Below are 27,919 nucleotides of genomic sequence, written 5' to 3'. Positions count from 1 at the left end.
GCTCTGTCTCTCTCTGTCCCAAAAATAAATAAACGTTGAAAAAAAATTTAAAATAGAATAATTTTAATCCAACCAACACTTTCACCAACACCAAATATTTCCAATGTGAGGCAAAAAAAAAAAAAAAAAATGGTGATGGTATCTAAATATTGCTGTGACTGCATTCTTTCACTGTTAATGAAGTTGAACTTTTTTCCACGTGTTCACCGGCCATTGAATTTCTTCTCTTAGTTATCTATTCACATTCTTTGTTCATTTTTCTACTAGGTTGACTGGGGGGTTTATTGACTTGTAGAAGCTCTTTGTATATTATAGACATTAAGCCTTTGTTTCTTTATTATGTGACAAATGTTGTTTCCTAGTCTGTAACTTATGTTTTAACTTTATAAATGTTATTTTTAATTTTGTAAATGGTGCAGTGATAACACTAATAGCTAGGCTTTATTAAGCATATACAATATACCAGATGCCATTCTAAGGGCTTTATGTGAATTATCTCATTTAAATCTCATGCTATAAGGGGCCCTTGGCTGGCTCAGTCAGTAGAGCAAGTGACTCTTGATTCCAGGGTTGTGAGTTCAAGCCCCATGTTAGGTATGGAGAATACTTAAAAATAAAATATTTTATTACTTTTTAATGTTTATTCATGTTAAGAGAGAGACGGACAGAGTACAAGTGGGGAGGGGCAGAGAGAGGGAGACACAGAATCCAAAGCAGGTTCCAGGCTCTGAGGTTGTTAGCACCGTGAGATCATGACTTGAGCCAAAGTCAAACGCTTAACCAACTGAGCCACCCAGGGGCCCTTAAAAATAAAATATCTTAAAATAAATAAATAAATAAATCTTACATCACAAGGAATGTACTACTGCTATCCCCATTTTACAAATGAGAAAACTGACGACTAGAAAGGATAAGTAACTAACCTGGAGTCTCCCAGTTTCTAAGCGGAAGAACCACACTTGAAATACCACCAGTCTGACTCTGTAGAAGATTTAAAAATTTAAGCAGTCAAGGGTCGCCTGGGTGGTTCAGTCAGCGAAGCATCTGACTTCAGCTCGGGCCATGATCTCGTGGTTCGTGAGTTCAAGCCCCACGTTGGGCTCTGTACTGACAGTGCAGAGCCTGGCCCCTGCTTCAGGTTCTGTGTCTCCCTCTCCCTCTTCCCCTCTACTACTAGTTCTCATTGTCTCCCTCTCTCTGTCTTTCAAAAATAAACACGAAAAAAACAAATTTAAGTAGCCAAGCCTCCCCATTAAAATAAAACAAAACTGAGTTTTGTTAGAGAGACCTTTGCTAACATAAAATTATTAAATACTCCTCTATTTTTTTCTGTAGTTTTATTTTTCATGTTAAGCCATTTGATCTATCTGAAGTTAATTTTTACATGAGATAGAGATTTAGTTTTCTTTCCTTCTAAATGGATAGCCAATTGTCCCCCAAACAGTTATTGAATAATAGATCTATCTCCTTTTGAGATGAATGTCATCTTTATCATATACAGAATTCCCACACATGCATTGATCTCCTGATTTTTAATTGATTTTTATTTACTTATTTTTTAATAGTTGTTTATTTTTGATAGAGCGCAAGTGGGGGAGGGGGAGGGAGAGGGGGCAGAGGATCTGAAGCAGGCTCGGCGCTGACAGCAGTGAGTCTGAGGTGGGTTCGAATTCACAAACAGGGAGATCATGGTTTGAGCTGAAGTCAAACACTCAATCTAACCGACTGAGGCATTCAGATGCCCCTAAATTGACTTTTCTTTTCAAACATGCGTCCAATGACCCTGTTGGTTAGGATTCCCTGTTCATATCATATAATCTGCAAACAAACATTCCTTTGCTTTCCTATATGTTTTTAAATTGCTCTGTGATTTTATTAACCAATATTAATGCAGCAACAAGGGAACAAATCTCCCAAAACACTATACACGGTTTCACAAGACGAACTGCAGGGAGAAAAGTGACTTAAGAAGGGTCAATGGCATCCCAGGATCTTGGCGGATACATTCCTGGGGGGGGGGTGCACCTCTAATTTCTGGTAGAGGGGGGTCTCCTTCCTGGACAAGGCATGCCTGTTGGCAACCTTCAAGCGGGGGGGAGACCCAACCGGTGGGCCCACAGGTGGCGTCACACCAGGAGGAGGAGCCTCAATCCCTGGAGGGGGTGGTGTTCAGCCCACACGCGTGGGTGGGGTCCCTCATCTTGGTGGGCATGGAGTTGAGGCTCCAGCGATGCTGGCAGCAGCAGCAACTGTGGAAGCTGCCACAGCACCTCTTCCCTGTGGGGCCATTTCCTGTTGGGATGGCCCCCCAACCCCTCGGACAGCGCCTGCTAATCCAGCAGGAGCCCCGGGGAATTGGAACACCAGCTGGCACTCTTCTGCCCGCTGCCCTGCCAACCCCAGGGCCTCCTGCAAGCCCAGCATGTGGTACCCGAGCAATGCCAGTATCTTCGGGTCTTTCCGCAGCCATGGAAACCAAGTTGTCCCCCTGGAGCAAAACTGGACCCCAAACCCGCTTGTCTTCATGGTCTGGCTGCCTCACATTCCTTGGCTTGATCTTCCTGAATTCATCACAATCACAGAGGATCAAGTTCATATGCTCGTCAAAAGCCTTACAGGTGCCAGCGAGGATTTGGCCACCTTGCGGGATACGTCTCGTTCCATAGTCAATGTGCTGCAGCATCTTGCTGCTCTTCCCCTCAGTCGTGGCTGCTGTTCCACCAAATCCAATGTCTGTGGTAGCGTTTCAGGATCCCTAAGACCTAAAGGAAGGCTACGGATTAAGGTGTGATGCAGGTCCTCTTACAAACAACGCAAGCTTGGGGCGGAAGCTTCAAACAGTAGATGGAGCCTGGCTTTTCACTTGGAAATCAGCTCCCTGGATTTTCCAGCACTGGTTTAACCACCTCTTGGTGTCTCGGCTAAGAATGCCAGTCTCGGTTCCCCCTGGAAAACCATCACAGGGACTTGCTGCTGCTGAGATCGCCTTGGACACAGCTGACTCTTGGTTGCTCAGTAAGGCTGTCCTTCTACGTGCGACTTGGACTTCCAAGTCGGGTACCTGCTCTTCTGCAGTCCATCCCAGGTGTAAGCTGTCCCTGGCACACTCGATCAAACAGACCATCAGGCGTCTCCGGGGACTGCTGCACCCTGCCTGCTTTCTCATATTTACAGAATGTGTTTCATGTTCTCATCTTATTCAATTAGCTAGGCTGATCTAAAACTATGCGGGAGAAGAATAGTGATAGGGACCTTCCCTTTGCTACACCTGCCTTTGACGCGGATAGTTTCAGCCCGTCCCTCTCATGTTTTCTACGATTTTCTGTCATCGTGTTTAAGCAGTTCCACCTTCGCTTTTATCAGAACTACTGAATTTTAACAACAGCTTTCCACACTTGTTAAATAATATGTTGATGTAATCACATAGCTTTTCTCCATGAAGCTATCAGGGCTATGAAGATTTTTGTTTTCGGCTCTGACCAGTCAGTATACAGACACCCCTTGGAGCGGTAACACTTGGAAGCTGACAGTGGCCATTTACCCTGAGTCTGACTGACAGCACAGAAATGAGGAGGATCTTGGGGACTCACAGCCTCTGGGGTGGAGGTGAGGGCAGGTAGAGTATCAAAGGCACAACAAGATTCAGGTGAGAGAAGACCACAGACTGCAGGCTCCAGTGGGGACAAAGTGCCCCTGGGCTTTCCCCTTTGGACCTTGTTTATGCAGCTGGCTGCCTAGAATATCCGTCTGCCCCCCTTCCTCTTTCTCCCGCAATATCTGCCTGTGGAAATCCCACCCGTTCTTTACAGTGCGAATCAAACTCCACCTCCTCCCACTGAGTCACCCAGATCCCCCAGAGGTACCCCCCAAATCCCTATTCATTAATGCCACATCAGTTTGTATGGTGCACGTGCATTTTATTTCTCTGTGTAGCCCCAGTGCCTGGAAGAACGTCTGGCATGCAGTGGGCGCTCAATAAATGCAGAATGAAGGACTGACGGACTGCGAAGTCTGCCGCCGCTCTCGCTCTCTCGAGATGGCCCGGCCCGCCCTGCCAGGGTCCTGCAGGGTGGACTCCATCTCGGCAGAGGGCATCCCAGACCCCTCACCAACCCCGGAAGCTGGGCTGCCAGCCATGGGAAGACTACACTTCCCAGCGGTCCCAGGGAAGAGTGAAAACCCTTTGGCTTTGACAGCCGCCGCCACAAGTCTTTCCGCCTCCCCGGGCTGCCTGGGAGCTGAGAGCCGGATTATGGTGGCCTGAGCAGCACACGCAGCTGCGGGCGCCCCCGGAGCCCCCTGAGCCTTGCCCCGCCGCCCACCCAGGGGGAGGATCGAGAAGCCAGCGGCCGCCGACCTGCCATGCCCGCCCCTCCCCGCCTCCCGCCGAGCCTGAGCCGTCCTCTCCCAGACCTCTGCTGAGGCTGGGCGCCGCTGGCCAGATGTAGCCGGCTTCGGATCCGTCTCCTCCTCTCTCCGTCTGCGGATTTCTCCTGCCCGATCCCCCCACACACACGGCACCGGGGGGGCCGGCCGAGGGGCCTGCAGGCTCTGGAGCCCCGATGCCTCGCAGCTCACTCTCCTGAGCAGCCACCACCAGCACCCAGAGTTGGGGGCAGGCAACAGAGCCGGACGTGGTCCCAGGGTGAGCCCAGAGGGCCCCAAAGGCCAGGCCCACCATGGCCCAAACACTGCCCTGGCTCCTGCTGTGGATGAGCTCGGGAATGCTGCCTGCCCACTGCACCCAGCCTGGCATCCGGCTGCCCCTGCGAAGCGGGCTAGGGGGGGCCCCCCTGGGGCTGCGGCTGCCCCGGGAGACCGACGAGGAACAAGAGGAGCCGGGCCGGAGGGGCAGCTTTGTGGAGATGGTGGACAACCTGAGGGGCAAGTCCGGTCAGGGCTACTACGTGGAGATGACCGTGGGCAGCCCCCCACAGACGGTAAGGTCTCCAGGCCAGCCCTCCCCCCACCCCTGCAGGAGCAGAGGGGAGAGAGGGGGGTGCAGCATGCTGGGCCCCGCTAAAATGGGCCGGATGGTGTGGGCAGGAGGGACCTCCCCCCAGATATTCCCTCTGGGATCCTATTGGCAGCAGTCACCCCGAAGTTCCCCTTTCCCACCTCCCTTCCCCTCACAGGCTTCCCCGGGCTCCCTCATCTGACTGTCTTCCCCTCGCCCCCAATCCCACATGCACACCCCTCAGTAAGGATGTGGGGCAAGAGAAAGACTCGGGGGCGGGGAGGGGGGGCTGGCCCGGGGAAGGGTCCAGGCAATAGGGACGCTGTGAACAGGTGTCAGCCCTGCCAAGCCTGAGTCTCCCCACCCCGGCACTCTGGATCTTGGTCACCCAACCCTCTCCCCTCCTCTGGTGTTCTGGGAACCTGGGGTTCTGATCATGATTCCCAGCACCTTGAGGACCCAGGAACCCTGACACGAGCTGAATAAACCCCTTGCTCCCAAAGTCTGGGCAGCCACAGGGACAGCAAAGCGGGGTTTCCCAGCTCCTCCTGACTGCCACTCCAGCTCAGAAGCCCCAGACAGACTCTGGCTTCCCCGGGCCCTCCCTCCCCTTCCCCCTGTGCTTCCTGCACTCCGGTCCCTCCTCCTCCCCCTAAAGCCACGCGTGCAGCACAGGCCAGAGGGGACTGAACCGAGCCAGGGGAAAGGACAAACCGCAGCCCTGGAGCCAGAGCCCCCTTCTAAGAATGACACTCCTTCCACAAGCTGATAGGCGCGGGAGGAGGGGTGAAGGCAGCCCGGCGGCGGTGGAGAAAACACTGCCAGCTCTCCCCATCCTTCCAGTCCTTCGCGGCACCTCCAAGGTGGCTGGGGGAGGTTGCACCCTCTGTGCCTGTGTGGGTGGGGTGTCGTGGCTGCTGCCCTCTGTGCACATTTGCCTCCTCCGGGGGTGGGCCTGGGCACGGGTGGCGGGATGGTTCTGCATGTGCTGGTGTGTGTCACCTTGAACCCGAGCCTGCACATTTCTGTGAGGCAACCCCCCCCCCCCACCCCCGCCACGGATCTGTGAGATCCGCTGTCGGGAGGCCTGTCCTTGGGAGGGTCCGTGAAGGTGGGAGTGTGTTTAGAGGGAACAGCCACACTTCTCTTGAACTTCTCAGACAGCTCTTACACTGGATCTGGGAGAGACGCAAACCTCTGCCCCCCAGTTACCTGATGGAAGCAATTCTTCCTAGGTCCCTGCCACCCAGGCCTACCTCCTACCTCCCCAGCTCATCCAAGGCTCCGGTCTCCCCTACGGACCCCTTCTCTTTCCGGTGCATGATAACTTCCCCAGAAACAGTCTCAAATCCGTGTGAGGATAGGCCCCTAGCAGCCTGGGCAGGTACTCTCAGGTAGCAGGGGGGGTGTAGAGACCTGCAACCCACTCCCTGATCTGCTACTGATACGCTGTGCAAGCCCTGTTACAGCCTGGGGCATGGACACACGACGGAGGGGGCTTTGGATCCACCAGACAGACCAGGAATTCCAGCTGTACAGCCTGCAGCCTTTCCTTTCCTCAGCTGTGTGTCCTGGGGCAAATTAAGCAACCTCTCTGAGGCTATTGCCTTGTTCTTCAAAACGGGTGAAAGGAGATCCCCTTTGCAAGGGTTACATGGGACCTTGTAGGGGAAATCACCCTGGACAATGCACGCAGACCCAGGTGACCTCCAGTAAATAGAAGTCACTTTCTGCTAACCTCTCTGGCCACATCTCTCTCTTCTGTGCTATGCAAGGAAGCACAAGAACTTGGGAGCTCTGGGCCACCATCTTTTACACACATAGGACTGAGGGACCAGTTACTGTACTTCCCCGGCCCCCTGAGATAGTGTGTACATCCCCCAGTCCAGAAATTGGCAGAGAGTAATTGCCCGACGAATGTCAGTTCCTTCCCGCTCCTTCCTAGAAAGGGAAGGTGGGCCTACAGTTGAACACCGGCCCAAGGAACCATTGCCGGGGAGCCCACAGTTAGAGACACTCTGGGTTGCCCTATGGCTGTGAACACGAGCCAATGCCAGCCGGTCTGTGCTCTGTGGGGACTTTGATTCCCTCCCCGGCAGTTTCGAGAAGGAGGCCCTTTCCCCTCGCCTGGTGGGGCTGTTGTGAGCAGATGAGAATGTGGTTGGCGGGGTGCTCTGAACAAGGAGAAGTGGGACTTGGGGAGCACTTTCCGTATGCCAGGTGATTAGGTGGGGGGGTTGAGAGCTGATCCTCAGGGAGACAGGGGATTAGGTTTGCTGCCCACGAGGAGTATAGAGCGTAAAAGCGTTAAGTGCCAGTACAAGGTAATTCAAAGCAGCACTGACACCTTTGCCACCAGAGCCTATTACAAACATAACTTCTCGGGTCCCACCCCAGACTTACTGAGTTGGAATTTCAGGGGCCCTGGCTCAAGCTCGAGAAGCACTGATCCGCAGCAGTTCGAAGAGTGAGTGCTTTAGGTGTTCAGGAGGTAAAATCAAGGAAAGCCTCCTGGAGGAGGTGTGCTGTGAGCATGGTCTTGAAGGATGGCTAGGAGAGGGGAAGCTGTTCCCGGTGGGGAAATGGTACCTGTCCCACACAACTGTAACTGCACTTAACTTGAATGTCCACTTCTTCCCATCCTTAGCCTGGGTCCCTGAGACCAGAAGAAGCCGCAACGAATGAGAAAATGAGACGTGTGTCTGGGCTCATGCATGTTTGTTCAGTAGGCAGTGAGAAAGCCAGTCTGGTTAATGCTACAGGTTTGGGTAAACAGGATAGAGCCGAATTGCCAAAAGCCTTCAACATGAAGCTATAAGGTTCAGACTTCAGTCTGCAGGTATAGAGGGAAGCTTGAGTTTATTTGTACAGGGGAATGACATAGAAAAAGCAATCTTTTAGGAAGAGACATCTGAATTTTAGGAAGAATAGAACTGAGAGGTACAAGGGCAGGAGGCTCTGTCACAACAGTCTGGGTGTGAGGCACTGTGGCAAGGGCAGCATGTGGCCATGATAAGGTGGAAAGGGAAGAGAAGACCAGGATGCAGGGACATTCCAGGACAGCCGGACAGGACTTGGTGACACTGGCATGAAGGGTGAGGAAGAAGACATCAGGGGTGATTTCAGGATTCTGATCTGGGAGGATACGAGACCATTTGAGGGACCAGGAAGGTGGGCAGGAGGGGCTGGTTTATTCAGTAATGGTGGACAAATGTACACTTGTCTTTATGGTTGTCGTTTATGTAAAGTTTTCAAATATATTCTGTATAGGTTATTTTCTTCTTGACAGTCCTTCCGGCAATATATAAAAATGGTCCTCTCACTCACAAGTTCCAGCAAAAGAAATGGGGACTGAAAATTTAAACAATTGGCCAGAAGACAGGCCAGTAAGCTGAGACCCTCTCTCACCTGGATCTTTCTACTCTGCCATGCCACCTGGCCGGGTATCCTGGGGGAGAAGAGAGGGCTTAGCCAACCATTTCTTTTCATTCTGCCGGGACACCCTCTCCTGTCTCCCTAGTTACACTTATAAGAACATATTATGGCGTTTTTGTGTTTGTTTCCCTCTCAGAACATCAAGCTCTTGAGGACAAGGTCTTCTGGAAAAAAAAATTTTTTTTTTGCAATGTCTTATTTCTCTTATCTAATATCTATGATAGTGCCAGATTCAGAACACGCACCTAAAAAACATTGAGTGAGTGAATAAAGTGTAGGACAGACTAATAGAACTCTCGATGGGTGCTTATAAGTGCAGAACAGGAGCCTGTGGAGAAAGAAGCCCATTCATCCTTTTCGCTTAAGTGAAAGGATATCATCTCATTACAATGGGATGAGCATCAGTGTCCAAGCCCAGGATAATACTTGTGAGGATTGAGATCTGGTGGTAGTCGGTGCAGTTTAACAAATGTTTCTTGAGCACCTACTGTGAGCAGGAGAGAAAAATAATGTCATGGTCTTAGCCCTTGGAGAACTTGCAATCCAGTGTGAGACACAGACATATAAACAGCTGAACAGCATATGAGACTGAACGCATTTGGTACAAAGAGAAGAACAGGGAGGCATAGAAGGTGCAAAGGAAGAAGCGGCTACTACTGACAGGGTGTTGGGAAAGGCTTGCTGGAAAAGGGAGCATTTGAGTATGGCCTAGAAAGATGAGAAAGCTTTGCTATTTGGAGATGGGGTGGCGAGGGGTGGGTGGGGGGGACGCTTCATGGAGAGAGGCGATGAGCTGGGCCGAGAAGCTGAAAGTTGTATGGCAGGGGTGCTGGGAGGCTGAGTGGAGGTTGGGTTGTGCTTTGCAGGCAGTCGGGAGTCCCTCTGAGTATATGAGAAGGGGAGTGGTCCGGTGTGGCGTGGGTTCTAGGAAAACAGCTCCAGTGTGGAGCCTGGCGGAATCGTCTAGAGCCTGAGGCGAGGCCCTCAGTCAGACACGAGGGCCTGAAAGACGCCGGTGGCAGCAAGGATAGAAAGAAGTCCTCAGAGATCCAGCATGCACGTGTCAGTTCAAGCAGGTGTTCTCTGCTCCTGGGGAGGGAGAGGGAAGAGACGAGATTCCCTTCCCTGTGACCTCTCTGTGGCATCAGGGAACACAGCAAAAGGAGCAAACTTTAAAGCACAATATAGTTCATCAAAATTCCACGTTTATGATCCTGCTTTAATTGCAAGGGAGAAGTACTAGCATGTCCATTTGGGGGGTGAGGAAACTAAGGCTCAGACAGAGTAAGTGGTTTGTCCAAAGAGACTCCGCTAAGGAAAACAGAGCCAAGTTTCAAATCCAGGTCTTTGGACTCCAAGTCCAAATCCTGGGTTCTTTCCAGTGTTCTCCAGTCTAAGACGTGTGATTGCCTCCGAGATGCCGGTAGACCATTCTTATTGATGAATCTAGTAACCAGCTGAGCATGGGGATCTGGAAACCGGGTGAGGGGTTATGACCGGATGGGTAGACTCAGGAGTCACCTGCAGAGAGGTGGTCTGGAAGCCAAGTTAGCAAACTTGTTCTTTGAGACAACGGAGGGAAAAGGGGGGAGGGAAACGACTAGGACAAGAATATTGAACGTAGACTGGGGCTCGAGGGAGCAATAGAAATAGAGATCAGAGAAGTAGAAAACTATGAGGGTTCAGGGTCTCAGAAACCAAGAAGGGTCAAATGGTTTTCCACCTCCCCTCCCTAAAATGGTTTTCAAACTGTGATTTGTGAGATTCTAGAAAGGGACTCAAGGATGAAGGAGAAGGTTAGGAGAAAGGTAAGAGGTAAAGACTTTGGACCTTTCACCCCTCCCATCACCAAACCCTCCCCCCTTCTCCCTGCTCCTAAATGAGCTTTTCTTGGTTTTATACAGTGGAATTCCAGAACAATCCTTCCCTTCCTCCTTCCTCCATCTTCCTTCCTTCCTTCCTTCCTTCCTTCCTTCCTTCCTTCCTTCCTTCCAGTACTAAAAAGGTTGAAAAACATTGGTCTCAAAGAACCACCATCCAAATTAGACAAGGCAAGATTAGACAAGATCCTACTTCTAAGTTTCCACCCAGTCCCTGAGACCACAACTGGCTTCAGGTTCCATAAGAGGGCTTTGCTAGGACCCTCACACTCATTTCACACACTTCTCCTCCTCTGCCTCCCCAGGTCAGGAAAGAAAGAGTTTAGCTGCAGGTGGGGGGTAGGGGAAAGACTGTCAGGAACCCTTCTTGGGTGCCTCCAAAAAAGATCTAAGCAGAAAATTCTGGTTGCACATCCAGGAAGAGAAACATGTCTCAGGGAAGCTCCCCTACCAGACAACTATCTTCTCTGCTGGGAACATGTCTCTTGGGGGCCTGGGCAGTGGAGAATTCTAGGCGGGAGCCAGACCATTTTCCTGGTCCTAGAACTGCCCTGAGCCGCCTCTGGCAGGATGGGCCCAGAGGACTGGGAAACATTCACTGATTCCCTTCTGCCACATCCTCAGGTGCTGCAGCCAGCGGTTCCTGAGAGGGCGGAGGTGCTCCCTCTAGGGGAATGGTTAATCAGTAGTCTTAAAGGCTGACATGGGGGAGCTAGGACTCCTTGGTCTTTTTCCCCACAGACTCTGACAAAGCCACGGAGCTCCCTGCCCCTGCCACCCCAGCCTGTCCTCTTTCACCAGGTCTCCTGGACTGTACCAACCTGTGGCTACTCTCTCTACTGCCCGCTGTAACCCCCGTGTCCAGACCGCATTGGCATCTCGGGGCTGGTGAACCCCACCAATTCTTTCCCAGTGCCTGTGGAGCTCTTGCCAAATAGCTCAAGGCGTGAACCACAGCATCTCCCAATGGCTCAAACAAACAAGCCCGTACTGAGCATGACCCAGGTGCCCTGGAGCAAAGTGGGCTTATGCCAGAGATCAGTTGTATTTTCAACTGAGGACAGACCAAGAGAAGATGAAAGCAACTGTCACCTGTGGGCAGGACATGATTAGACGGTAGGAAGGACTTACTGTCTGCCAATGAAAAGCAGGTAGCCAATAGCTGCTATGATCCCTCCCAGACCAGCGGGTTTCCAGGTGGGTTCTGTGGATGCTGGAGGTGTTCAAGAGCTGCTTCAAGAGCCACCACAGGAGGTGAGAGGGACAAAGGAAGTAAACCTCTCCCTCCCAAAGAACAATTCTTATTTTTTTCTATTTGGCATATTGAGATCCTGCATAAAGTTGGAAAAGAGTTCTGCTGCTTAAAAAAAAAAAAAAAAAAAAGTTTGAAAAACCATTGTCTTAGATCTGTTCTTTAAGAACAGACATGTACATTTTTTGACTGTTCACATCCATCATCTCGCTGAATAGGAAGCCTTGATAAATATTAGTTGAGTTGGGTTTGACCCTGGGGGAAATGGAACATCCTGTCTAAAGGGAGAAAGGTGCACTAGATAAGGTTTGGGGTGACCCAGCCACCTTTGGATTCCTTTAAAAAAAAAACAAAAAACAAAAAAACAGCCCAAGGTAGGGTAAGTGGTACCAGGCAGGCTGCTTGCTCCCAGGTATCGATTATCAGCTTTAGCCTGGAGAGAGAAATGGAAAGCAAGGGTATGTCTAGGGAAAGAATTTCCAGTGGATCAGCTGATTTGGTCAAGGCAGAGGGAACCTGGACAGGATCCAATTGCTGGACTCGGTTGGGGGCAGGAACTGTGCGCTCTGTTGGCCCTCGGCCACTGCCAGCTGCTGACGTTAGGCTCCTCTTGTCCTTCCTTGCCCCCTTTTCTCAGCCTTGGGCAAGCTCGGGTCTGGGAATGTCCCCTCAGGAAAGCAGACGAAGCTGACTCAAAGGTCTAGGACCGAGTCCTGAAGTCACTACCATTGCTCTAAGAACCTGGGTAGATAATCTAGTCAATTTCATGGATATAGTGGGCATCCACTGTCACTGTCACCATACATGGTACCAGGCTGAAATCACCCCTGCAAGGACCCCGGGGCTGAGAATTAATAGCAAGAGTCTGTAGGGTCACAGAGAACTACAGGAAATGAGGCAATTACTGTCATTGTGGAAAAAAGTCATTATGGAGCACCTGCTGAGCGCTAGGGAAGAATATGATAATAAGGATACAGAAGTGGTCCCCACCCTTGTGCAGAGCTCATAGTGTGGGAGGCAGACATGAGATAAGATGAGTGATATACAAGTAAGCACCGGTGTTACTGAGGACCTGCAAGAGAAGGAGCCTTACCTTGGCTGAGGGCATCACGGCAAGACCTTTGGGAGAAAGGATATTTACACTGTGCCTTGAAAGACAGACAGAAGTTAGACAAAACATGGAGAGAATGTTCTAGGCCTAGGAAACAGGATATGCGAAAGTGCAGAGGTCATCATGCATCTGAGATCATGATGCGTTTGAGAAGCATGGTGGCGGGGGGGGGGGGCCCCCAGGTGACAAGAAATGTTCACCGGGGTTGACCTATGGTTGGTGAGATGCCCCCGAGGATGGGGTTTTTGGGATCTAATTCAGATAGTGGATCTGTTATCTGATGCGGTGTAACAAACTACTCCAAAACATGGTGGCTGAAAACAAGAGCCATTTTGTTTTTCAGGATTCCATGGGTTCGCTAGTGGCTCTTCTCCAGGTTTTACCTGGACTCACGTGGCTGCGTTCAGCAGGTGGGTCAGCGGGGGGCCGGACAAAGCTGGGCCTGCTGGACCCCCCTCTCCATGAAGTCTTTCATCTTCAAGGAGACAAGACGGAGCTTCTCCACATACAATATCAGGGAGGCATTCCAAGAGGCCGGTGCACATTCCCCAGTGCACAGGCCCTTATCGAGCCTCTGCTTTCCCCCCTTACTGACGCTCCACTGGTTACAGCAATCCCATGGCCAAGCCTCAAGTCGATGTCGGAGGGGATCACACAAAGACATGGGTACAGGAAAGCGTGACTGATCAGTGTAGCAATGTACCATCTACTTCCTCTCCAAATGAAAGACGGGAAGGTCAAGAAATGAAACACCAGACGTGGAGTTGGTCAGAACCAACGGGTTCTTGTCTAGCTTTGTGGCTTATTGTGTTAGATGGGTCAAATTGCACACTCACTCCAGGTGCCCGTTTCCTTCTCTGTAAAATGGGAGAAAGCCTTCCAATCCCAGCTTTTGCTAAAAGGCTTATTAGACAAGAGTAGAGGCCCACACACAAGGAAAGAGACTTCCTCTTTGATAGGAGGAATTCGAGTTAAAGCCCCCTCCTAGGGCCCCGGGAAAGACTACCAGACCAGGTTGTAGATCTTAGTAACCAGAGACCTTTCAGAGTTGGCCTTTCAGAATCTCTCTAGGCTGATGGACAGATGACCTCCGAAGGCTCTTTTCATCCAGAAGAATCTAAGCTATCCCTGTCTGCTGAGGGCTGGGGCCAAGACAGGTGAGATTTGGAGAACAAAGAACTCACCGGCTTTACCCAGAACTCACCAACCCACCGGCTCCATATCTATCTCATCACCCAAGATCTTTTGCTGAAAACTCCTCTTGGGGAGCCGGGCCTGCAGAGTGAAATGGGCAGGTGTGCCTCTCCCTGTGGGGCTTGTTAGCACTTCCATGAAGCTGCCTTCCCTCAGAGGCCCCGGTGAAGGGGTGGGGGAGCATTTGTTTGTTAAGTGATTGGCAGTGACCTAGCCCTGACCCCAGGCTGTGATCTCCTGGGAATCTAAAACATAATAGCTACAGAGACTCCTGGGTCAGCCTGTCCCAAGGGTTGGGGAAGAAGATGGCTCCAGGACCCCAGGCTACTACCACTTGCGTCCCAAGTCAAACCTGGGGGCCGGTGAGAGGAAGACGGGTCTGAGCTCAAGCTACACCTACAAACACCCACAGCTGGGGAGCCACTGAGGGCTCTCTCCATCCAAAAAACAGGATAGAGTAGCTCTCTCCCCTTTTCTTTCCTTTAACGTTAACTCAAGAACTACTTATTGCCAGGTACCGTGATACCCATTAGGGACACGATGGGGATTTTTTGAAAAATTAGATACAAGGGAGGTGAGATTCAATGTGACGTGACAGAGTGACACGTTCTAGGGAGGCATTTTAATAAGAGACAATGACCTGGTCTTTCCCCGCGAGGAGGTAGTCCCTTTGAGCTCGGACTGCGGGATGACAGATGACTAGACAGACTTGCCAGCAAGAAGGAAGATGTCTGGGCACAGTGAAGGACCTTCGCGTCTGTCTTCGAGGGGAGGACCATGGCTGGTTTGAGGACCTCCAATGAGCTAGCGGGCCAGGGGCTGGGAAGTACAGGACAAACGAGGCTGGCTGTGCAGGCAGGGCCGGACAAGGAAGGGCCCTGCAGGAAATGTGAAAGCTTACATTTTTAATTTTCATAGCAGGGGGAATCGATTGACATGGGAGGGCAACATAGTCAAATCTGCACTTGGAAAAGACCACCCTAGCCATAGTGCAGAGACAGGTTGGAGAGGTCCAGGGCGAATGTGCCAAAACCAGTTGAGAAGCTATTGTGATATTCCAGAATGAGGTGATGAAAGCTTGGCCCAAGGGTGGCAAGGGAGGTGGCGAGAAATGAGTAAATTCCAGAGACTTTTGAGAAGGTTAATTGGACAGGACTCGATGCATCGGATGGAGATGTGAAGAAGAGGAAGGTGTTAGGATGTCCCCCCCCAGTTGCTGACTTAGAGAGAGAACAGATGGATGGTGACGCCATCCACTGACACGGGGAAGGCTGAGGAGAGACAAACGGGTGGGACCGTGGAAGGTCAGTTTTAGACATCCTGAACCTGAGGTGACTTTGAGGACGTTGCTTATGTGCTTCTGGAGCTCAAAGGGGAGGAAAGGGCTTCGGGCTATCAGCTCGGGGGCAGAGGTGATACTTGGAGCTGTGGCCACAGGGGAGATGGCAGAGGGAGGGTAGGGCCTGAGAGGAAGAGGGCCGGAGCCCGAGCCTTGAGAAGTGAGCCTGGCGAGCGGACCAGAGGAGATCTGGTCAGAGATGGGGAGGACAGTCACGGGACGGGGTGGCAGGGAAGAGTGTGTCTAGGAGGGAGAAGCAAGTCCTCACAGTCAGATGGGAACGGATGTGAAACACGTCTTTTGTATTTGAAACCTTTGCCGGCTGTAGTAAGGGCTGTTCTGTAGTGGAGGGAGGGGCAGAGGAGGACCCGTTTTAGGATGGGTTGAGGAACGAGTGGGAGGTGAAGAAAGAAGACAGCTTGGCTGCAAACTTGGGTTGTGAGGGAGGGGATGGTGGCTGGAGGTGGATGTGAGATTGAGGAAGGTTTTTTTTTTTTTTTTTTTTTTTTTAATGGAGAGACTCCAGCAGTTGTAAATGCCAATGGGAAGAACTCAGACTGGGGTTGGGGCGGTTGTACGAGGGCGAACGTACCTGAGGGAGAGGCAGGGAGCCGGGCAGGGGCAGCCGAGGGGAAGGACAGGTGGGCGCAGCGGCGGGCAGGTGGCGGTGGCTGGCTGTGGGGGCCAGGGAGGTCTCATCTGCCGGCCTCGGCCTCTGTTCCGGGGCAGTAAGAGGCGAGGCCTCGCTCTGGAGGTGTGACCGCTGGAAACCCCATCGCTCCAACCCGCCTCTTCCAGGCTGCCCTTACCTGCCCTGTTGCATCCCGGGTGGTGGCTTTGCTGCCTGAAGCGCCTGCCCCATGAGAGCCCTCCACAGGGAGCAGGAAAGAGAGAGAGCCTGCTCTGGGGCTCGAGTGAGAAATGTTGGGAGGGCGGGACCAAGAACCGCTTCTCTCAGAAGCCAGGAGCACTTGGCAAAGAGCAGATAGTTGGACGTTTGCTCAGGAGGGAATCTCGGCCATTTATGCTGGCTTCCCATTTTTTGTGGCGGATGGAGAGCAGGTGGCGGACGGCGCTGTGGTGGCCCGAATTCCTAGTGTGGGAGTGGGTGGGAGTCATCGGGCTCTGGGCTTGACCCCCTTTGAGGTGGAAGGGAGGGGCCTTCCTCAGATGGGGAGATAAGGCTGGGCCCAGAAGGACAAGAGTGACTGGGCCTCCTGGTTAGGGAGGGAGAGGTTCTCAGGAGGGGAGAGTAGCGGGGGAAGCCTGGACCAGCTGGGACCTCAGGAAGAAAAGCCCAGGTGGCCGTTTTCCTAGAGCCAGCCAGGCACACATTCCAGGGAGCCCTGTCTTGCACAGCTATGGGGACCCTTCTTTGGGGCCCAGCGATAATAGGGATCCCTAAGAATGAGGCCAACCCTAGTGCCTGGGAGCAGAGTCCTGGCGGGTGGGGGAGGGGCTCCAGGGAGTAGGTGGGAGAAGCCTTTTTAATCATTAACCTGGTTGACTGAAATCGGAACTGCTGTGCCTCCAGCTCTATTGATTCTGAAAGCACAGCATCTGGAGGCCGTGGCGGCTGCCCAGAGACCCTGGAGAGGGCCGGGGGGAGAGGTGGGGGAGGAAGGGCAGGGGTGGGAAATGGGAACCAGGGGGGAGAAGGGGCTGGGAAGGAGGGCGGAGGCAGGGTCAGAGGGCGTTGGGGGGTGGAGGGGGACAGACAGCCCTTGAGAAGGGTCTTTGGGGACACGGGGAGGCCAGGAGGCCTAAGCAGGTGCTGGGGAGGTGCAGTCAGCGGAGCCACAAGGACCACTGAGAGCAGGAAGGAGCCAGAGGATCTGGCAGAGGAGGACTCTGAAGCCTAGAGGAGCACGGGGACTTGCCCAAGGTGACAAGGTCAGAGCCTGCACCACAACTGAGGTCAGCTGACTTCACCGCGCTGAGGAGAGAGGACACGGGAATGACAGAGCCCTGAGGTCAGGGGAGAAGAGGAGATGGGCATGAAAAGTCCGCAAAAGAGGGTCAGTTCTTGGGGAACCGTGCTTCTGAGGACAGAGGCGTGGCCTCTCTTTGCCTGTGACTCTGGACTGACTGAGGGACGGATCAGGCCGCCAAAGGAGAAAGGAGGGTTGAGAAAAGTAGAAACACTAGAAGGAGCTGCACACCAAGAAGACACCTGTCTGTATTCATTTAGCCAAAACCCAGGGCCCTGACAAGATGGGTTTTTACCGGGACGTCGGCGTGGGCTCCTGGCTCCCTACTATTTCTGATAGCAGGACCCCTAGGCCTGTGTCACCTCGGAGACAGGAGGGGAGCCCTTCTTGGGGAGCCACATTCTGGCAGGCAGGGTCAGAAACATGTGGGCACCAACACGCCGTCCTGGTCCCCGCAGCTTCCCTCGCCCGTGCCAGCTCCTAGAATAGCATTTCTGGGCTGCACAGGGATGTGAGCCCAGCCGGCCTGCTGGGTGATCTGCTCCCTAGGAGGACTGGAAAAGGAGGGAAGGGGCAAGCTCTGCAGACACGACCAGATAGGAACACGAAGTGGGTAAGGGCAGTCTGACAGTAGAGACCAAGAGGAATGAAAACCACAGAGATAACGTGGCTCTGGCAACACAGAAAATGTTAGGATGCCGCGGAGGAGGCAGGAGCAGACACGAGGCCATGCCGAGAATGGCACAGGAGGCCATATTCCGTCTGTGGTCATGGTGGTAGCAGGGGCCAGGCTGTTCTGTCCCCCATGGTAGAAGTTTCACCGGGACCTGCCAAAGGGAGAGTCTATTGCCGGTGGGGTGAAGGACAAAGGAGGTGGCGAGCCCAGAGCCTCGTGTGGATGACATCTTTCTCTCCCCTTTCTCTGACAGCTCAACATCCTGGTGGACACGGGCAGCAGTAACTTTGCAGTGGGGGCTTCCCCCCACCCTTTCCTGCACCGCTACTACCAGAGGCAGCTGTGAGTCCTGGGGAGAGCTAGAGAGAACCCTTCCCAACGATCCAGGGCCCAGAAGGGTCAGGGGAGGGCTTTGGGGAGAAAGATGAGCTCCTCGGAACCTTTCCAAGAGAGAGGAGTGGAGAGGGGGGATGTGAGGGGGTTTACTCTGGGAAAAGGGAGGTCGAGGGACCACCAAGAAGTGCTTCAGTACAGAGACAAAGGCAGCCTCCTTGGGGAGGGAAGCAGGAAGCAGAGGAGCCCCCCAGTTCCCAACCCAAGAGTCTTCTTCTCTCTGCCTGAATTGGGAGACGTGGAGACGTCATCCCAGCCTGCCCAACCCCGGTCCCTTCAGTGGCTCTCAGGTTTCTGGCAACACCGACTCACTCAGTCCAGGCTGAGCAGGCTGCAGTGACGGCTCCCTTCACTGTGCTCCCCCCCGGGGGCTACTCCTGGTGGTACTGCACGGTTCAAGGGAGGGAAGGAAGAACCTTCCATAAGCCCCACTGCCCAGACCCATATCAGGGACTGAAAGCCATAATAATGTCTCCCTGCACCGTCCAGAGTTCCAGCGGCTGGACGTAGCTAGCTGGTGGCAGGGAGGGTCGATGTGGGTTTTTAAGGTGAGAGGCAGAGAAGGATGATGTGGGAGCCTCCTTAGCACAAAAGCAAGAAGCGGCGAGAGGCCGTCTAATGTCTGAGGCATCTCTGTGTGTGTAAATCTGTAAGCAGAGCCTTTAATCCTATTCTCGGACTTCTAGGCAGATGCCAAAGCCACCTTCGGCATCTTCTGCCTTCTTAGACTCCTTCACCTTTAACCTCCCTGTCTGAAGACAGCAGTCAGGGACGGGGCGTGGTCAGGATCCACAAAAGGGAATTCATTCCCGCTCCTTGTCCCAGTCCCATCACTGCCCTCCAGCACGTACACAAGGCTGGGGTAGTGGCGTGATGAAACACAGGGGGAGGTGTCACGTGCTCATGAACACGTTCCACGCAAGTGGTGTGTAATACTCACTTACCTGCTCTGCTGAGGGCTGTGCCGATTCTTTCTTTGGAAGAACTTGCCGGAGAGGTTCCACATTCACCCCGCCTGGCACGTTCTCTACCACTCAGATGGTACCACCGGGTCCCAAGGCCGCAAGAGTCAAAGGCTCCTTTTCTCTGGGAGCTTGATGGAGCTGGGGGCTGGGGGAAGAGATGCCCACTAGCTGTCCCTCAGCAGCACCGGGCACAATGCACAAAGCCTAGGCTTGTTCCTCACAGGGCCTGAGCTCAAGATCTAGGGGTATGAGCTATGGAGACAGGAGAGTGAACCCCAGTCATAGCTCCCGTCATCTGTTTGCAAGGTTACTTTCCATTCTGATCTGGGTGATTGATCTGGGATGGTCTGCTGAGCAGTCTGAAAGTACCTTATGTACGATGCCTCGGACGTAAGGGGAGGCATCTGGGAGTAGGGGAGAGGCTGGATCCCTATGCCACTTGTTGTGGTCATGCCTCCACAGATCTCTGCCTCCTTTCCACAGGTCCAGCACGTACCGGGACCTCCGGAAGGGTGTGTATGTGCCCTACACCCAGGGCAAGTGGGAGGGAGAGCTGGGCACCGACCTGGTGAGCATCCCCCACGGCCCCAACGTCACTGTGCGTGCCAACATCGCTGCCATCACTGAATCAGACAAGTTCTTCATCAATGGCTCCAACTGGGAGGGCATCCTGGGGCTGGCCTATGCTGAAATTGCCAGGGTGAGAGGAACAAAGCCTACCCCTGGGCACTGTGTCTGTGTGTCACTCCCTGCATGCCACAGAGGGACGGGTTTGGAGAGAAGAGGAAAGGACGGAGGGAGGGAAACAAATCAGCTGGAAGGATTGCTTAACACAGGGATGGGGTGGCCATCTGAATCTTGTCCCTGTAGAGGGCAGAACTATAGCGAGGGATACTGTGACAGGTCCAAGAGTAGGCTCTGGTTTCTACCGACTCCCAAGATCTTAGGAATAAGACAGCGCCCCGCCCCATAAATCTGAAACGGGTTAAGCACGTGGGGATCAAAGATTCTGTAGATCTTTCCTGTTTGTACTGCCAGTGTCTCTTGCTAACCCTCTCTCTGCCAAATCTCAGTACTTCAAGACAGTCTTTCCCAAGGAACATCCCCCAAGTTTTTGCTTTGGCCTTCCAGTTTAGGAAGCTGGCCTCTTTCCATTAGGGCCTCTGTGTGAGGATTCACTCCTTGTCTCCACAGCCCGATGACTCCCTGGAGCCGTTCTTTGACTCCCTGGTAAAGCAGACCCACGTTCCCAACCTCTTCTCCCTGCAGCTCTGTGGTGCCGGCTTTCCCCTCAACCAGTCAGAAGTGCTGGCCTCAGTTGGAGGGAGCATGGTGAGTAGATCCTCGGAGAGGGGCAGTCTGGCACTGGGCAGAGGGGTGGGCACCGCCTGCCTCCCCTCCCTCTAAGGCTCCACCACACTCTTGGGCTCCACTACTCAGAACCAAGAGAAGCCTCTTTGTATTCCCCACCTCCGTTTTTCTTTTTCCATCCTTTTCTTCCTTGCGTTAGTCCAGAAATGATTCCAGGTGCCTATGGTAAACTTGGAAAGGATGAGATGGTTAGGGAACTTGAAAGGAAATGAAAATGAGACCTCTCAAATTAAGTTTATTTAGTCTGATGATCAGAAGGCAGAGATGTGAGGAGTCTAAAAGTCTATTAATTAGGACAACTGGTGAATGGTTCTCCATCTCCAACAAGCAGAGAAAATAAAACTTGTAAGAGAAGCAAATAATCATTCATTTAACATTTATTGTGCCAGTTTAGGTTTAAATAACTTTATATTGAGGGCTGCGAGATTCTGAAACAAATAATTTAAAGTCCTGTAACATCTTCCCCTGACACATTCTTAACACATTTAAGAAACTACAAATCACTTTGGGACATGAATTGATGAGAAGCAGGAAGGTGAGAAAGCTGGCCTGTAAAGGGCCTTGCCACCCCCCCCCACCCCCCGCCCCGGCCCTCCCAGGGAATCTCTGCTCCCGTTGCTTTGTCTCTGGGTAACTCCCTGCCCCTCTGTGCCGGGACACGAGTACCTGCCTCCTTGTCTCCCTAGATCATTGGGGGCATCGACCACTCACTGTACACGGGCAGCCTCTGGTACACACCCATCCGGCGGGAGTGGTACTACGAGGTGATCATTGTGCGGGTGGAGATCAACGGGCAGGATCTGAAGATGGACTGCAAGGAGGTAACGACACCAGGGGGACCAGGGAGAGGTAAGGGGGAGGCAACATAGCATGAGGTCAGACCCTGAGTTAGGAGGTTGGGAGGACGGAGCAGGGGTACAGGGGACCTGCAGAAAGGGTTGGGGGCTGAGCCTACAACCGTCGCGAGCTTAACGGTAACACGACAGGACCTGAAGTTTGGGGCTAGGGACTGGCAGGGCACTTTCACAGGGACCATGTGGATTATGGTCTAAGAAGGGAAAGAGCATGTCTGGACTCTAGTCACCGCCTTGCTTGATGGCCTTGGGCAAGTTGTAGGTGAGGCAGCTTCATATGATGTAAGTGGAAGAGTCCAGCTTTGGAGTTGGAAAAACCTGGGTTTCTAGCTTTGCCTTTTACGAGCCATGTGCCCTTAGGCAAGTTACTATTTTGCGTTTCAGTCCCCTCATCTGCAAAACAGAGGGAAAAACAGCTTTGCAAAGACTGGTGAAGACAGAGAAAAATGGATAAATTGTTTCTCCCAGGGCCCGGCACATAGCAGTACTCAGTAAATAGCAGCTAAACCATTTGGGTCTTCCTTATCTAGATCCTTAATGATGTTAAATTAGAACAGATATAAAAGTACTACGAAAAGTTAAAAGCACTATACAAGGTATTTTTATTTTCAAGATCTGGAGAACGTCTGCCCCACCCAAGATAACAAGAGTTAGTATTTACTGGATACTTCCTATGTGCCGGGCACAATTCTAAGCGCTTCAAATGTATTAATTTAATCCTTAAAATAACTCTTTGAGGTAGGTACTATTATTATCCTCATTTTAAAGATGAGGAAACTGAGGCACAGAGGCTAAACAACTCGCCTACGGATCTACTCCTAAGAAGTACAAAGCCAGGCTGTCCCCCCAGCAGTCAGATTCACCCTTCCAATTCTGTCCAGGGCCTGGCATCAAGAAAGGCTTTTGACTCTTCCAACCCTCTCTCCCCGTCCTAGTACAACTACGACAAGAGCATCGTGGACAGTGGCACCACCAACCTTCGTTTGCCCAAGAAGGTGTTTGAAGCCGCCGTTAAATCCATCAAGGCAGCCTCCTCGGTCAGTGGGACTAAGGGCAGGGGTACGAGAGAGGACGTGGTGTCAGAGGAAGTCCGTGGAGGTCACAGGTCTCAACAAGAGCCAAGTCGTCTACCTTTAGATCCTTGTACTTAAATGCCTTCAAAGCGAGTCTCTTTCCCGGGTCTCGGTTGGCTCATCACACGGTCCCCCTGGTGCAAAGCGTTGGCTTCGCCCTCCCTCCGTCTTCCCCTGATTCTTGGGTTTCAGCATGCCTTCCCCCAGCTCGGGTATTCCACAGAAAAGCAAATCTAGGGCCCGGGAAGTGTCACGTGAAAGCGGGAGAAGCGAGGTGCTGGAAGAAGGCAGTTTCCCCATCACTATCCCTTTCTCGCCCACATAGACGGAGAAGTTTCCGGACGGGTTTTGGCTGGGGGAACAGCTGGTGTGCTGGCAAGCAGGCACCACCCCTTGGAACATTTTCCCAGTCATCTCCCTCTACCTAATGGGTGAGGTCACCAATCAGTCCTTCCGCATCACCATCCTTCCACAGGTATGTCCCCCAGCCCAGGAAGTGGTCACGGTACAGCCGGGGAGATAGGGACCAGGCATGGCCTCTCGCAAGTGGAAGAACAAGTAGAGGAGCGTCCCACGGAAGAGGGCTCTTGCAGAAACGGAGCACGCAGAGCTCAGGGATGGCAGAGGGAGGAGCAGCCTGAGGGCACAGATACCTGGAAGGCAGAGGCTGGGAGAGGGCTGGAGTGAGGAAGACAGCCTCTCCCTCTTTGCTTGCTTGTCCCCAGCAATACCTGCGGCCGGTGGAAGACGTGGCCACGTCCCAAGACGACTGCTACAAGTTCGCCATCTCACAGTCCTCCACGGGCACGGTTATGGGAGCTGTGATCATGGAGGGCTTCTACGTGGTCTTTGATCGGGCCCGGAAACGAATTGGCTTTGCTGTCAGTGCTTGTCACGGTAAGAGCCAGGCAGGAGGGTGGGGTCAGTCTGTCCGTGTTCTCGCTGTCCAGCAGTTAGGATACCTGGGCCCCTGTCAGCCTGGGAGGTAGTAACAGTTGCCTCAAGGCAGAGCCAACACGTTGGGCGAAAGCCAGCGTGCTTGTGCTTTTTCTGTGCTGCCCGGCACAGTGAGGCCTGCATGGGTCGGTGACCTCTGCTGCAGACCGCAACAGCAAGGGCTGCCTCGGGCCCTCGGGAAGCTCTCGCTCCAAGGGCAGCAGGCTGAGCCTACAGTGACCTGGTCAGCTGCTACGTGATGAGCTTGAATGCCGGCTACTTGAGGATCGGTGGCCAGGTCTTTCAAGTGGGTATCGGCCGAAGAGGTGAGTCTACCAGGTATACGTGGGGCTGGCCTTTTGGTCAACTCACAAGACTGACTTTTAGGTGCCATTCCTACCGCATGCTTATACAGGAAAGGGCTGTTGCTCCCACTGGCCTGGGGGGAGGAGAGGCGTGCCTCTCCCTAGCAAGGGCTTTCGGTCTTGCCCCTAAATACCTCCAGGCAAGGAGATGCTAGCGCCTTCTCAGGGGCTAATTTCAAGGCCTGTCGGGAAGTTCTTTTTGTTGTATAAGCTAAACTGCTCTGTGACGACGAGAGCCGCCCACTGACGTGTGCCCTTTCTCCAGTGCATGATGAGTTCAGGACAGCAGCAGTGGAAGGCCCTTTCGTCACCCCAGACATGGAAGACTGTGGCTACAACATCCCACAGACAGATGAATCAACCCTCATGACCATAGCCTACGTCATGGCCGCCATCTGCGCCCTCTTCATGCTGCCACTGTGCCTCATGGTGTGCCAGTGGCGCTGCCTCCGCTGCCTGCGCCATCAACATGATGACTTTGCGGACGACATCTCCCTGTTGAAGTGAGGAGGCCCACGGGCGGAAGACAAGAGATTCCCCTGGACCACATCTGGTGGTTCACTTTGGTCACAAGCAGGAGACGCAGATGGCACCGGTGGCCAGAACACCTCAAGACCCTCCCCTGCCCACCAAATGCCTCTGCCTTGACAGAGGAGGGAAAGCTGGCAAGGTGGGTTACAGGGATTGCACCTGCAGGAAACAGGAGAGGGAAGAAAGCAGTACTCTGGTGGCGGGATTATTCTCGGTCACCTCGAGCCCGAGTTGGGAAATTCTGCTGCTTGACACTTCAGCCTTGAACCTCTGCCCACCATTCCTCTGGATTCTCCAACCCAAAGTATTCTTCTTTTCTTAGTTCCAGAAGTAGTGGCATCACAGCCGAGTCGCCCCTGTGTGTGTCTGTCTGCGGTGCCCTGGCAGAGAAAGGGCCACTCTTGCTTCCCTGCTGGCCAAAGTCAGTAGGAACGGATGCACAGTCTGCTATTTGCTTTAGTGATAGGGACCGTATAAACGAGCCTCACATTGGTACAAAGATTGCCTCTTGAATTAAACAAAAATGTAATTAGACTGAGTATTTGTACAAACGGGGGCGGGTGGAAGAGGAGACGAGGGGAGCGCAAAAGACAGGGAGCAGCTGGGATCAGAGCTAGAAAAGGCAGAACCACGGCCGCTCGCCAGTCCCAGCTTCAGACTGCATCTCCAAGACAGAAGGCCATCTTGCAAGATGGGTGTTGCTACCCAACGTTTTCCTTTCTGTGGTTGTAGCCTGACCAGAAGCGAGTTGGCTCACCTAGCCGAAAAGCTCTTTTTAACGCTCTGAAATGAAAAGTGCCCACTAAGAAGTCCCATCTAACAAATGAATTTCTACCTTATTCATTCCACTCGTCTCTACCCGAACCCTCTACTCCACATGCGACGGGTACCACTCACCTTTCCCAGCCCCCCTCAGCCCCAGGTGCCCTACAAGACAGCAATTGGAACACAGCAAACATAGCAGGGCCGGGCTTCGTCTTCCCCCTCCACGTTCGCTCCCTCCCCAGACCCCTACCCCTCTGGAGCTCTGCAACTGAGGTGCCGAGAGGGATGGGCAGGAGACCTCTCTTCACCCTTGAAAGCAGAACCCTTGAGATTCATTCAACAGGTACAGGGTGGACGCCCTACGCCTCTGCCTGGACTTCTTCCGTTCAGCTGTAAAGTAGTAGTAAGAGCTCCACGTGATACAGAGCAGTTTCGTTGCCTTGTCTCCCTCTCTGGTGTCCCCTCCGTGAACCTGGCTGAGGCGGCCGACAGTGGCACTAGCATTATATACCTGGTGTCACAAACACAGGGCTGTCTGGCTCTAGCATTACTGCCTTCAGTAACAAGGCTGCTGGGAAAAGGCTGGCAGCCTCCAGGCTTCCTCACTTCCTTCACCCCCTGAGCCGCTCCCGGAGGCCATCCTCCGCCCCTATCCTCCTCTCTACGCCCCCACTCCTAATAATAGCACTTGGGGACCCAGGCTGGTTCTTGGGCTAGGTAGTGGGGACCGAGTTCATTTCCTATCAGTTCTAACACAGTCGACTATGATACCAGTGTTAATGGGAAGACCTGAATTCCCCTGGTTCACCCACTGGGTCCTATTGCTGTCTTGTCGACACACTGCTTCCAGGTGTGGGACCCGCCGAGTGTGGAATTACCTGATGAGGGAAAGGGAAACACAAGGAGGGCCTCTGGAGATCCTGGCCTCGGCCAGCTGCCCACAAGCCATAAACCAATAAAACAAGAATACTGAATCACAGTTCTTTATCTGGGTTCTCTTCATTCCCCTTGCACTTGGTGCTGCTTTGGCTGACTGGGAACACTCCCTCACCACAAAGACGGTCAGGAAGACTGGAGACTGTCCGTTTCCAGCTCGGAACTTACTGTGTAAATAAACTTCCAGAACTGCTACCGTGTAATGAAAATGCCACATTCTGTTTTGTAATTTCTTCCCATGTTGGGGAAAACTGGCCTTTTCCCAGCTCTTTCCAGGGCATAAAACTCAACCCCTCCATTACGAGGTCCCAATGTCCTATTTTTTTTTAACTTGTACTTACTTTTCTTTTTATAGCTACTTCCTTTCTACCCTGAAACTATTAACTCTAAATGTGGGAAAAAAAAAAAATCTTGACAACAGCTTCTTGCTTGTAAAAAATATGTATTATATAGCTCTATTTTTAAAGTCAACTCCTGAAAAGCGACTGTCCCAGCTCTACTCACTGTATTCGAGGCCTTTCCCGTTGGTCTGCATGGCCTCTATCCCTGCAGGCCAGTGGGCAGAGGGAAAAGGGAGAACGAGGATGACCAAAACTTAAATGTTGCTTTCTGATTGATTCTGAACAAGACAGAGAAAAGAGCAACAATGAGGCCCCAACTCCCACACACAGCTCCCCAAAACATTTGTCATCCTGCTATAGTTGGCTTTCAAGGGGCTTTTACTAGGAAGCAGGTAAGCCCCCACCCCTGCCCCCACCACTTCCTCCTTTCTTCTCGCTATATTCCTTTGGCTTCAAAGATTTGTGGAAAAGAGAATAGCTTTTATACCCATTTCTAATTTCTAGATTTTTAGGGGATACTGAAAAATATTGCTGGTGGACTAAAGGGCACTGCAACGTTGATGAGAGAGAAAATTTTTGATTACAAGATAAAAAATGAATCGCCCAAATGAAAATAACAAAGGAACTGGTCTTCCATTTTGCCACACTTCTGTTGGTGAAAGCTACCAACCTGCAGACATGAACGTTTCATTAACCAAAGAAAGTGGGTCACCTGACCTCTACAGAGGGGAGTACTTGGGCCATTTCAATCACCCTACAAGATGCCAGGAGGTCCTGGGAAGTCCAGCTCCTTAAAATGATGACAGTCAACAAGCCTGAGCAAGTAAGGCAAGACAAGAGAAGGTCTACGGCCAAGAGACTGCTAGGCAGGAACGAAGGACAAAGAAGGAAAAGAACAAAACAGAGGGGAGAGAATTTAACTGGAGCTGAAAGGAAAAGTCTTTGCTACCTTGATGGTGTTACTAGTGCCAGTAGGCATGTCCAGGTCCCAGAATGGGAAAAATTTAGCTGTTGATAATATAATGATGTCCTTCCCCTGCAGTTAATTTCTTTTAGTTAACACTTAGTTTTTTCTCGTTCAGTTCCAAAAGAGAAGGAAGCTGAAGCCATTTCCTATAGGAGTAAAGATAAAAGGATAGGAAAAGATTCAAAGCTCTCATAGATTCACAGCTTTCACAGGCATATGAACCTAAAAACCAGACGTGCTCAATAAGCAAAGGTGGAAAAATGATCTAGTTCTAGATAGCTATCTATAGAAAAATGACTTCTAAACTTGAAATCCAACCTCCTTTCATATCACTCTGGCCTCCATTTTTCCCAGGACAGGAAACGTGTCCCCCGTAACTCTCTTGCTTCAGAAATTAAAATCCAGCATCCCAAGATCATTCTGCAAGCAATTTTGCACAGACATCTCCTCACCCCAGTGCCTGCCTGGAGCTCACCCAAGGTCACCAAACAACTTGGTTGTGAACCAACTGCCTTAACCTTCAGGGGGGCGGGGGGCTGGCTGACTAGAGACCAGAAGTGAAGGGGAAGAGATGAGGGCTTCACAAGGTTGCTCTGTCAGCTTGATCAGAAGCCAAGGCAGTGGCAGCAAGGGATGGCTTGGCCCAG

The 27,919-nt window shown here is 52.2% G+C and overlaps 1 protein-coding gene and 2 pseudogenes across 1 annotated transcript; 1 reads left to right on the top strand and 2 right to left on the bottom strand.

Moving 5' to 3' along the window:
- Positions 1–2,084: 2,084 nt before the first annotated feature.
- Positions 2,085–2,743, bottom strand: LOC121035316 (small nuclear ribonucleoprotein-associated protein N-like; annotated as a pseudogene).
- A 51-nt stretch (positions 2,744–2,794) lies between these two features.
- LOC121035315 (SNRPN upstream reading frame protein-like) lies at positions 2,795–3,124 on the bottom strand (annotated as a pseudogene).
- Positions 3,125–4,679: 1,555 nt separating this feature from the next.
- Positions 4,680–26,157, top strand: BACE1 (beta-secretase 1). The gene is made up of 9 exons (XM_040483146.1): positions 4,680–4,940; positions 18,029–18,117; positions 19,617–19,833; positions 20,328–20,465; positions 21,191–21,325; positions 22,294–22,395; positions 22,757–22,906; positions 23,157–23,328; positions 23,998–26,157. Exons 1-9 carry the CDS (start codon positions 4,680–4,682, stop codon positions 24,237–24,239), a joined length of 1,506 nt encoding a protein of 501 aa, XP_040339080.1. The 3' UTR covers positions 24,240–26,157.
- Positions 26,158–27,919: the final 1,762 nt, after the last annotated feature.

The sequence above is a fragment of the Herpailurus yagouaroundi genome, unplaced genomic scaffold (genome assembly GCF_014898765.1).
Source record: "Herpailurus yagouaroundi ecotype Mexico unplaced genomic scaffold, PumYag 161, whole genome shotgun sequence".
In the NCBI taxonomy this organism is placed as follows: Eukaryota; Metazoa; Chordata; class Mammalia; order Carnivora; family Felidae; genus Herpailurus; species Herpailurus yagouaroundi.
This window is presented reverse-complemented; position numbering and strand designations above follow the sequence as displayed.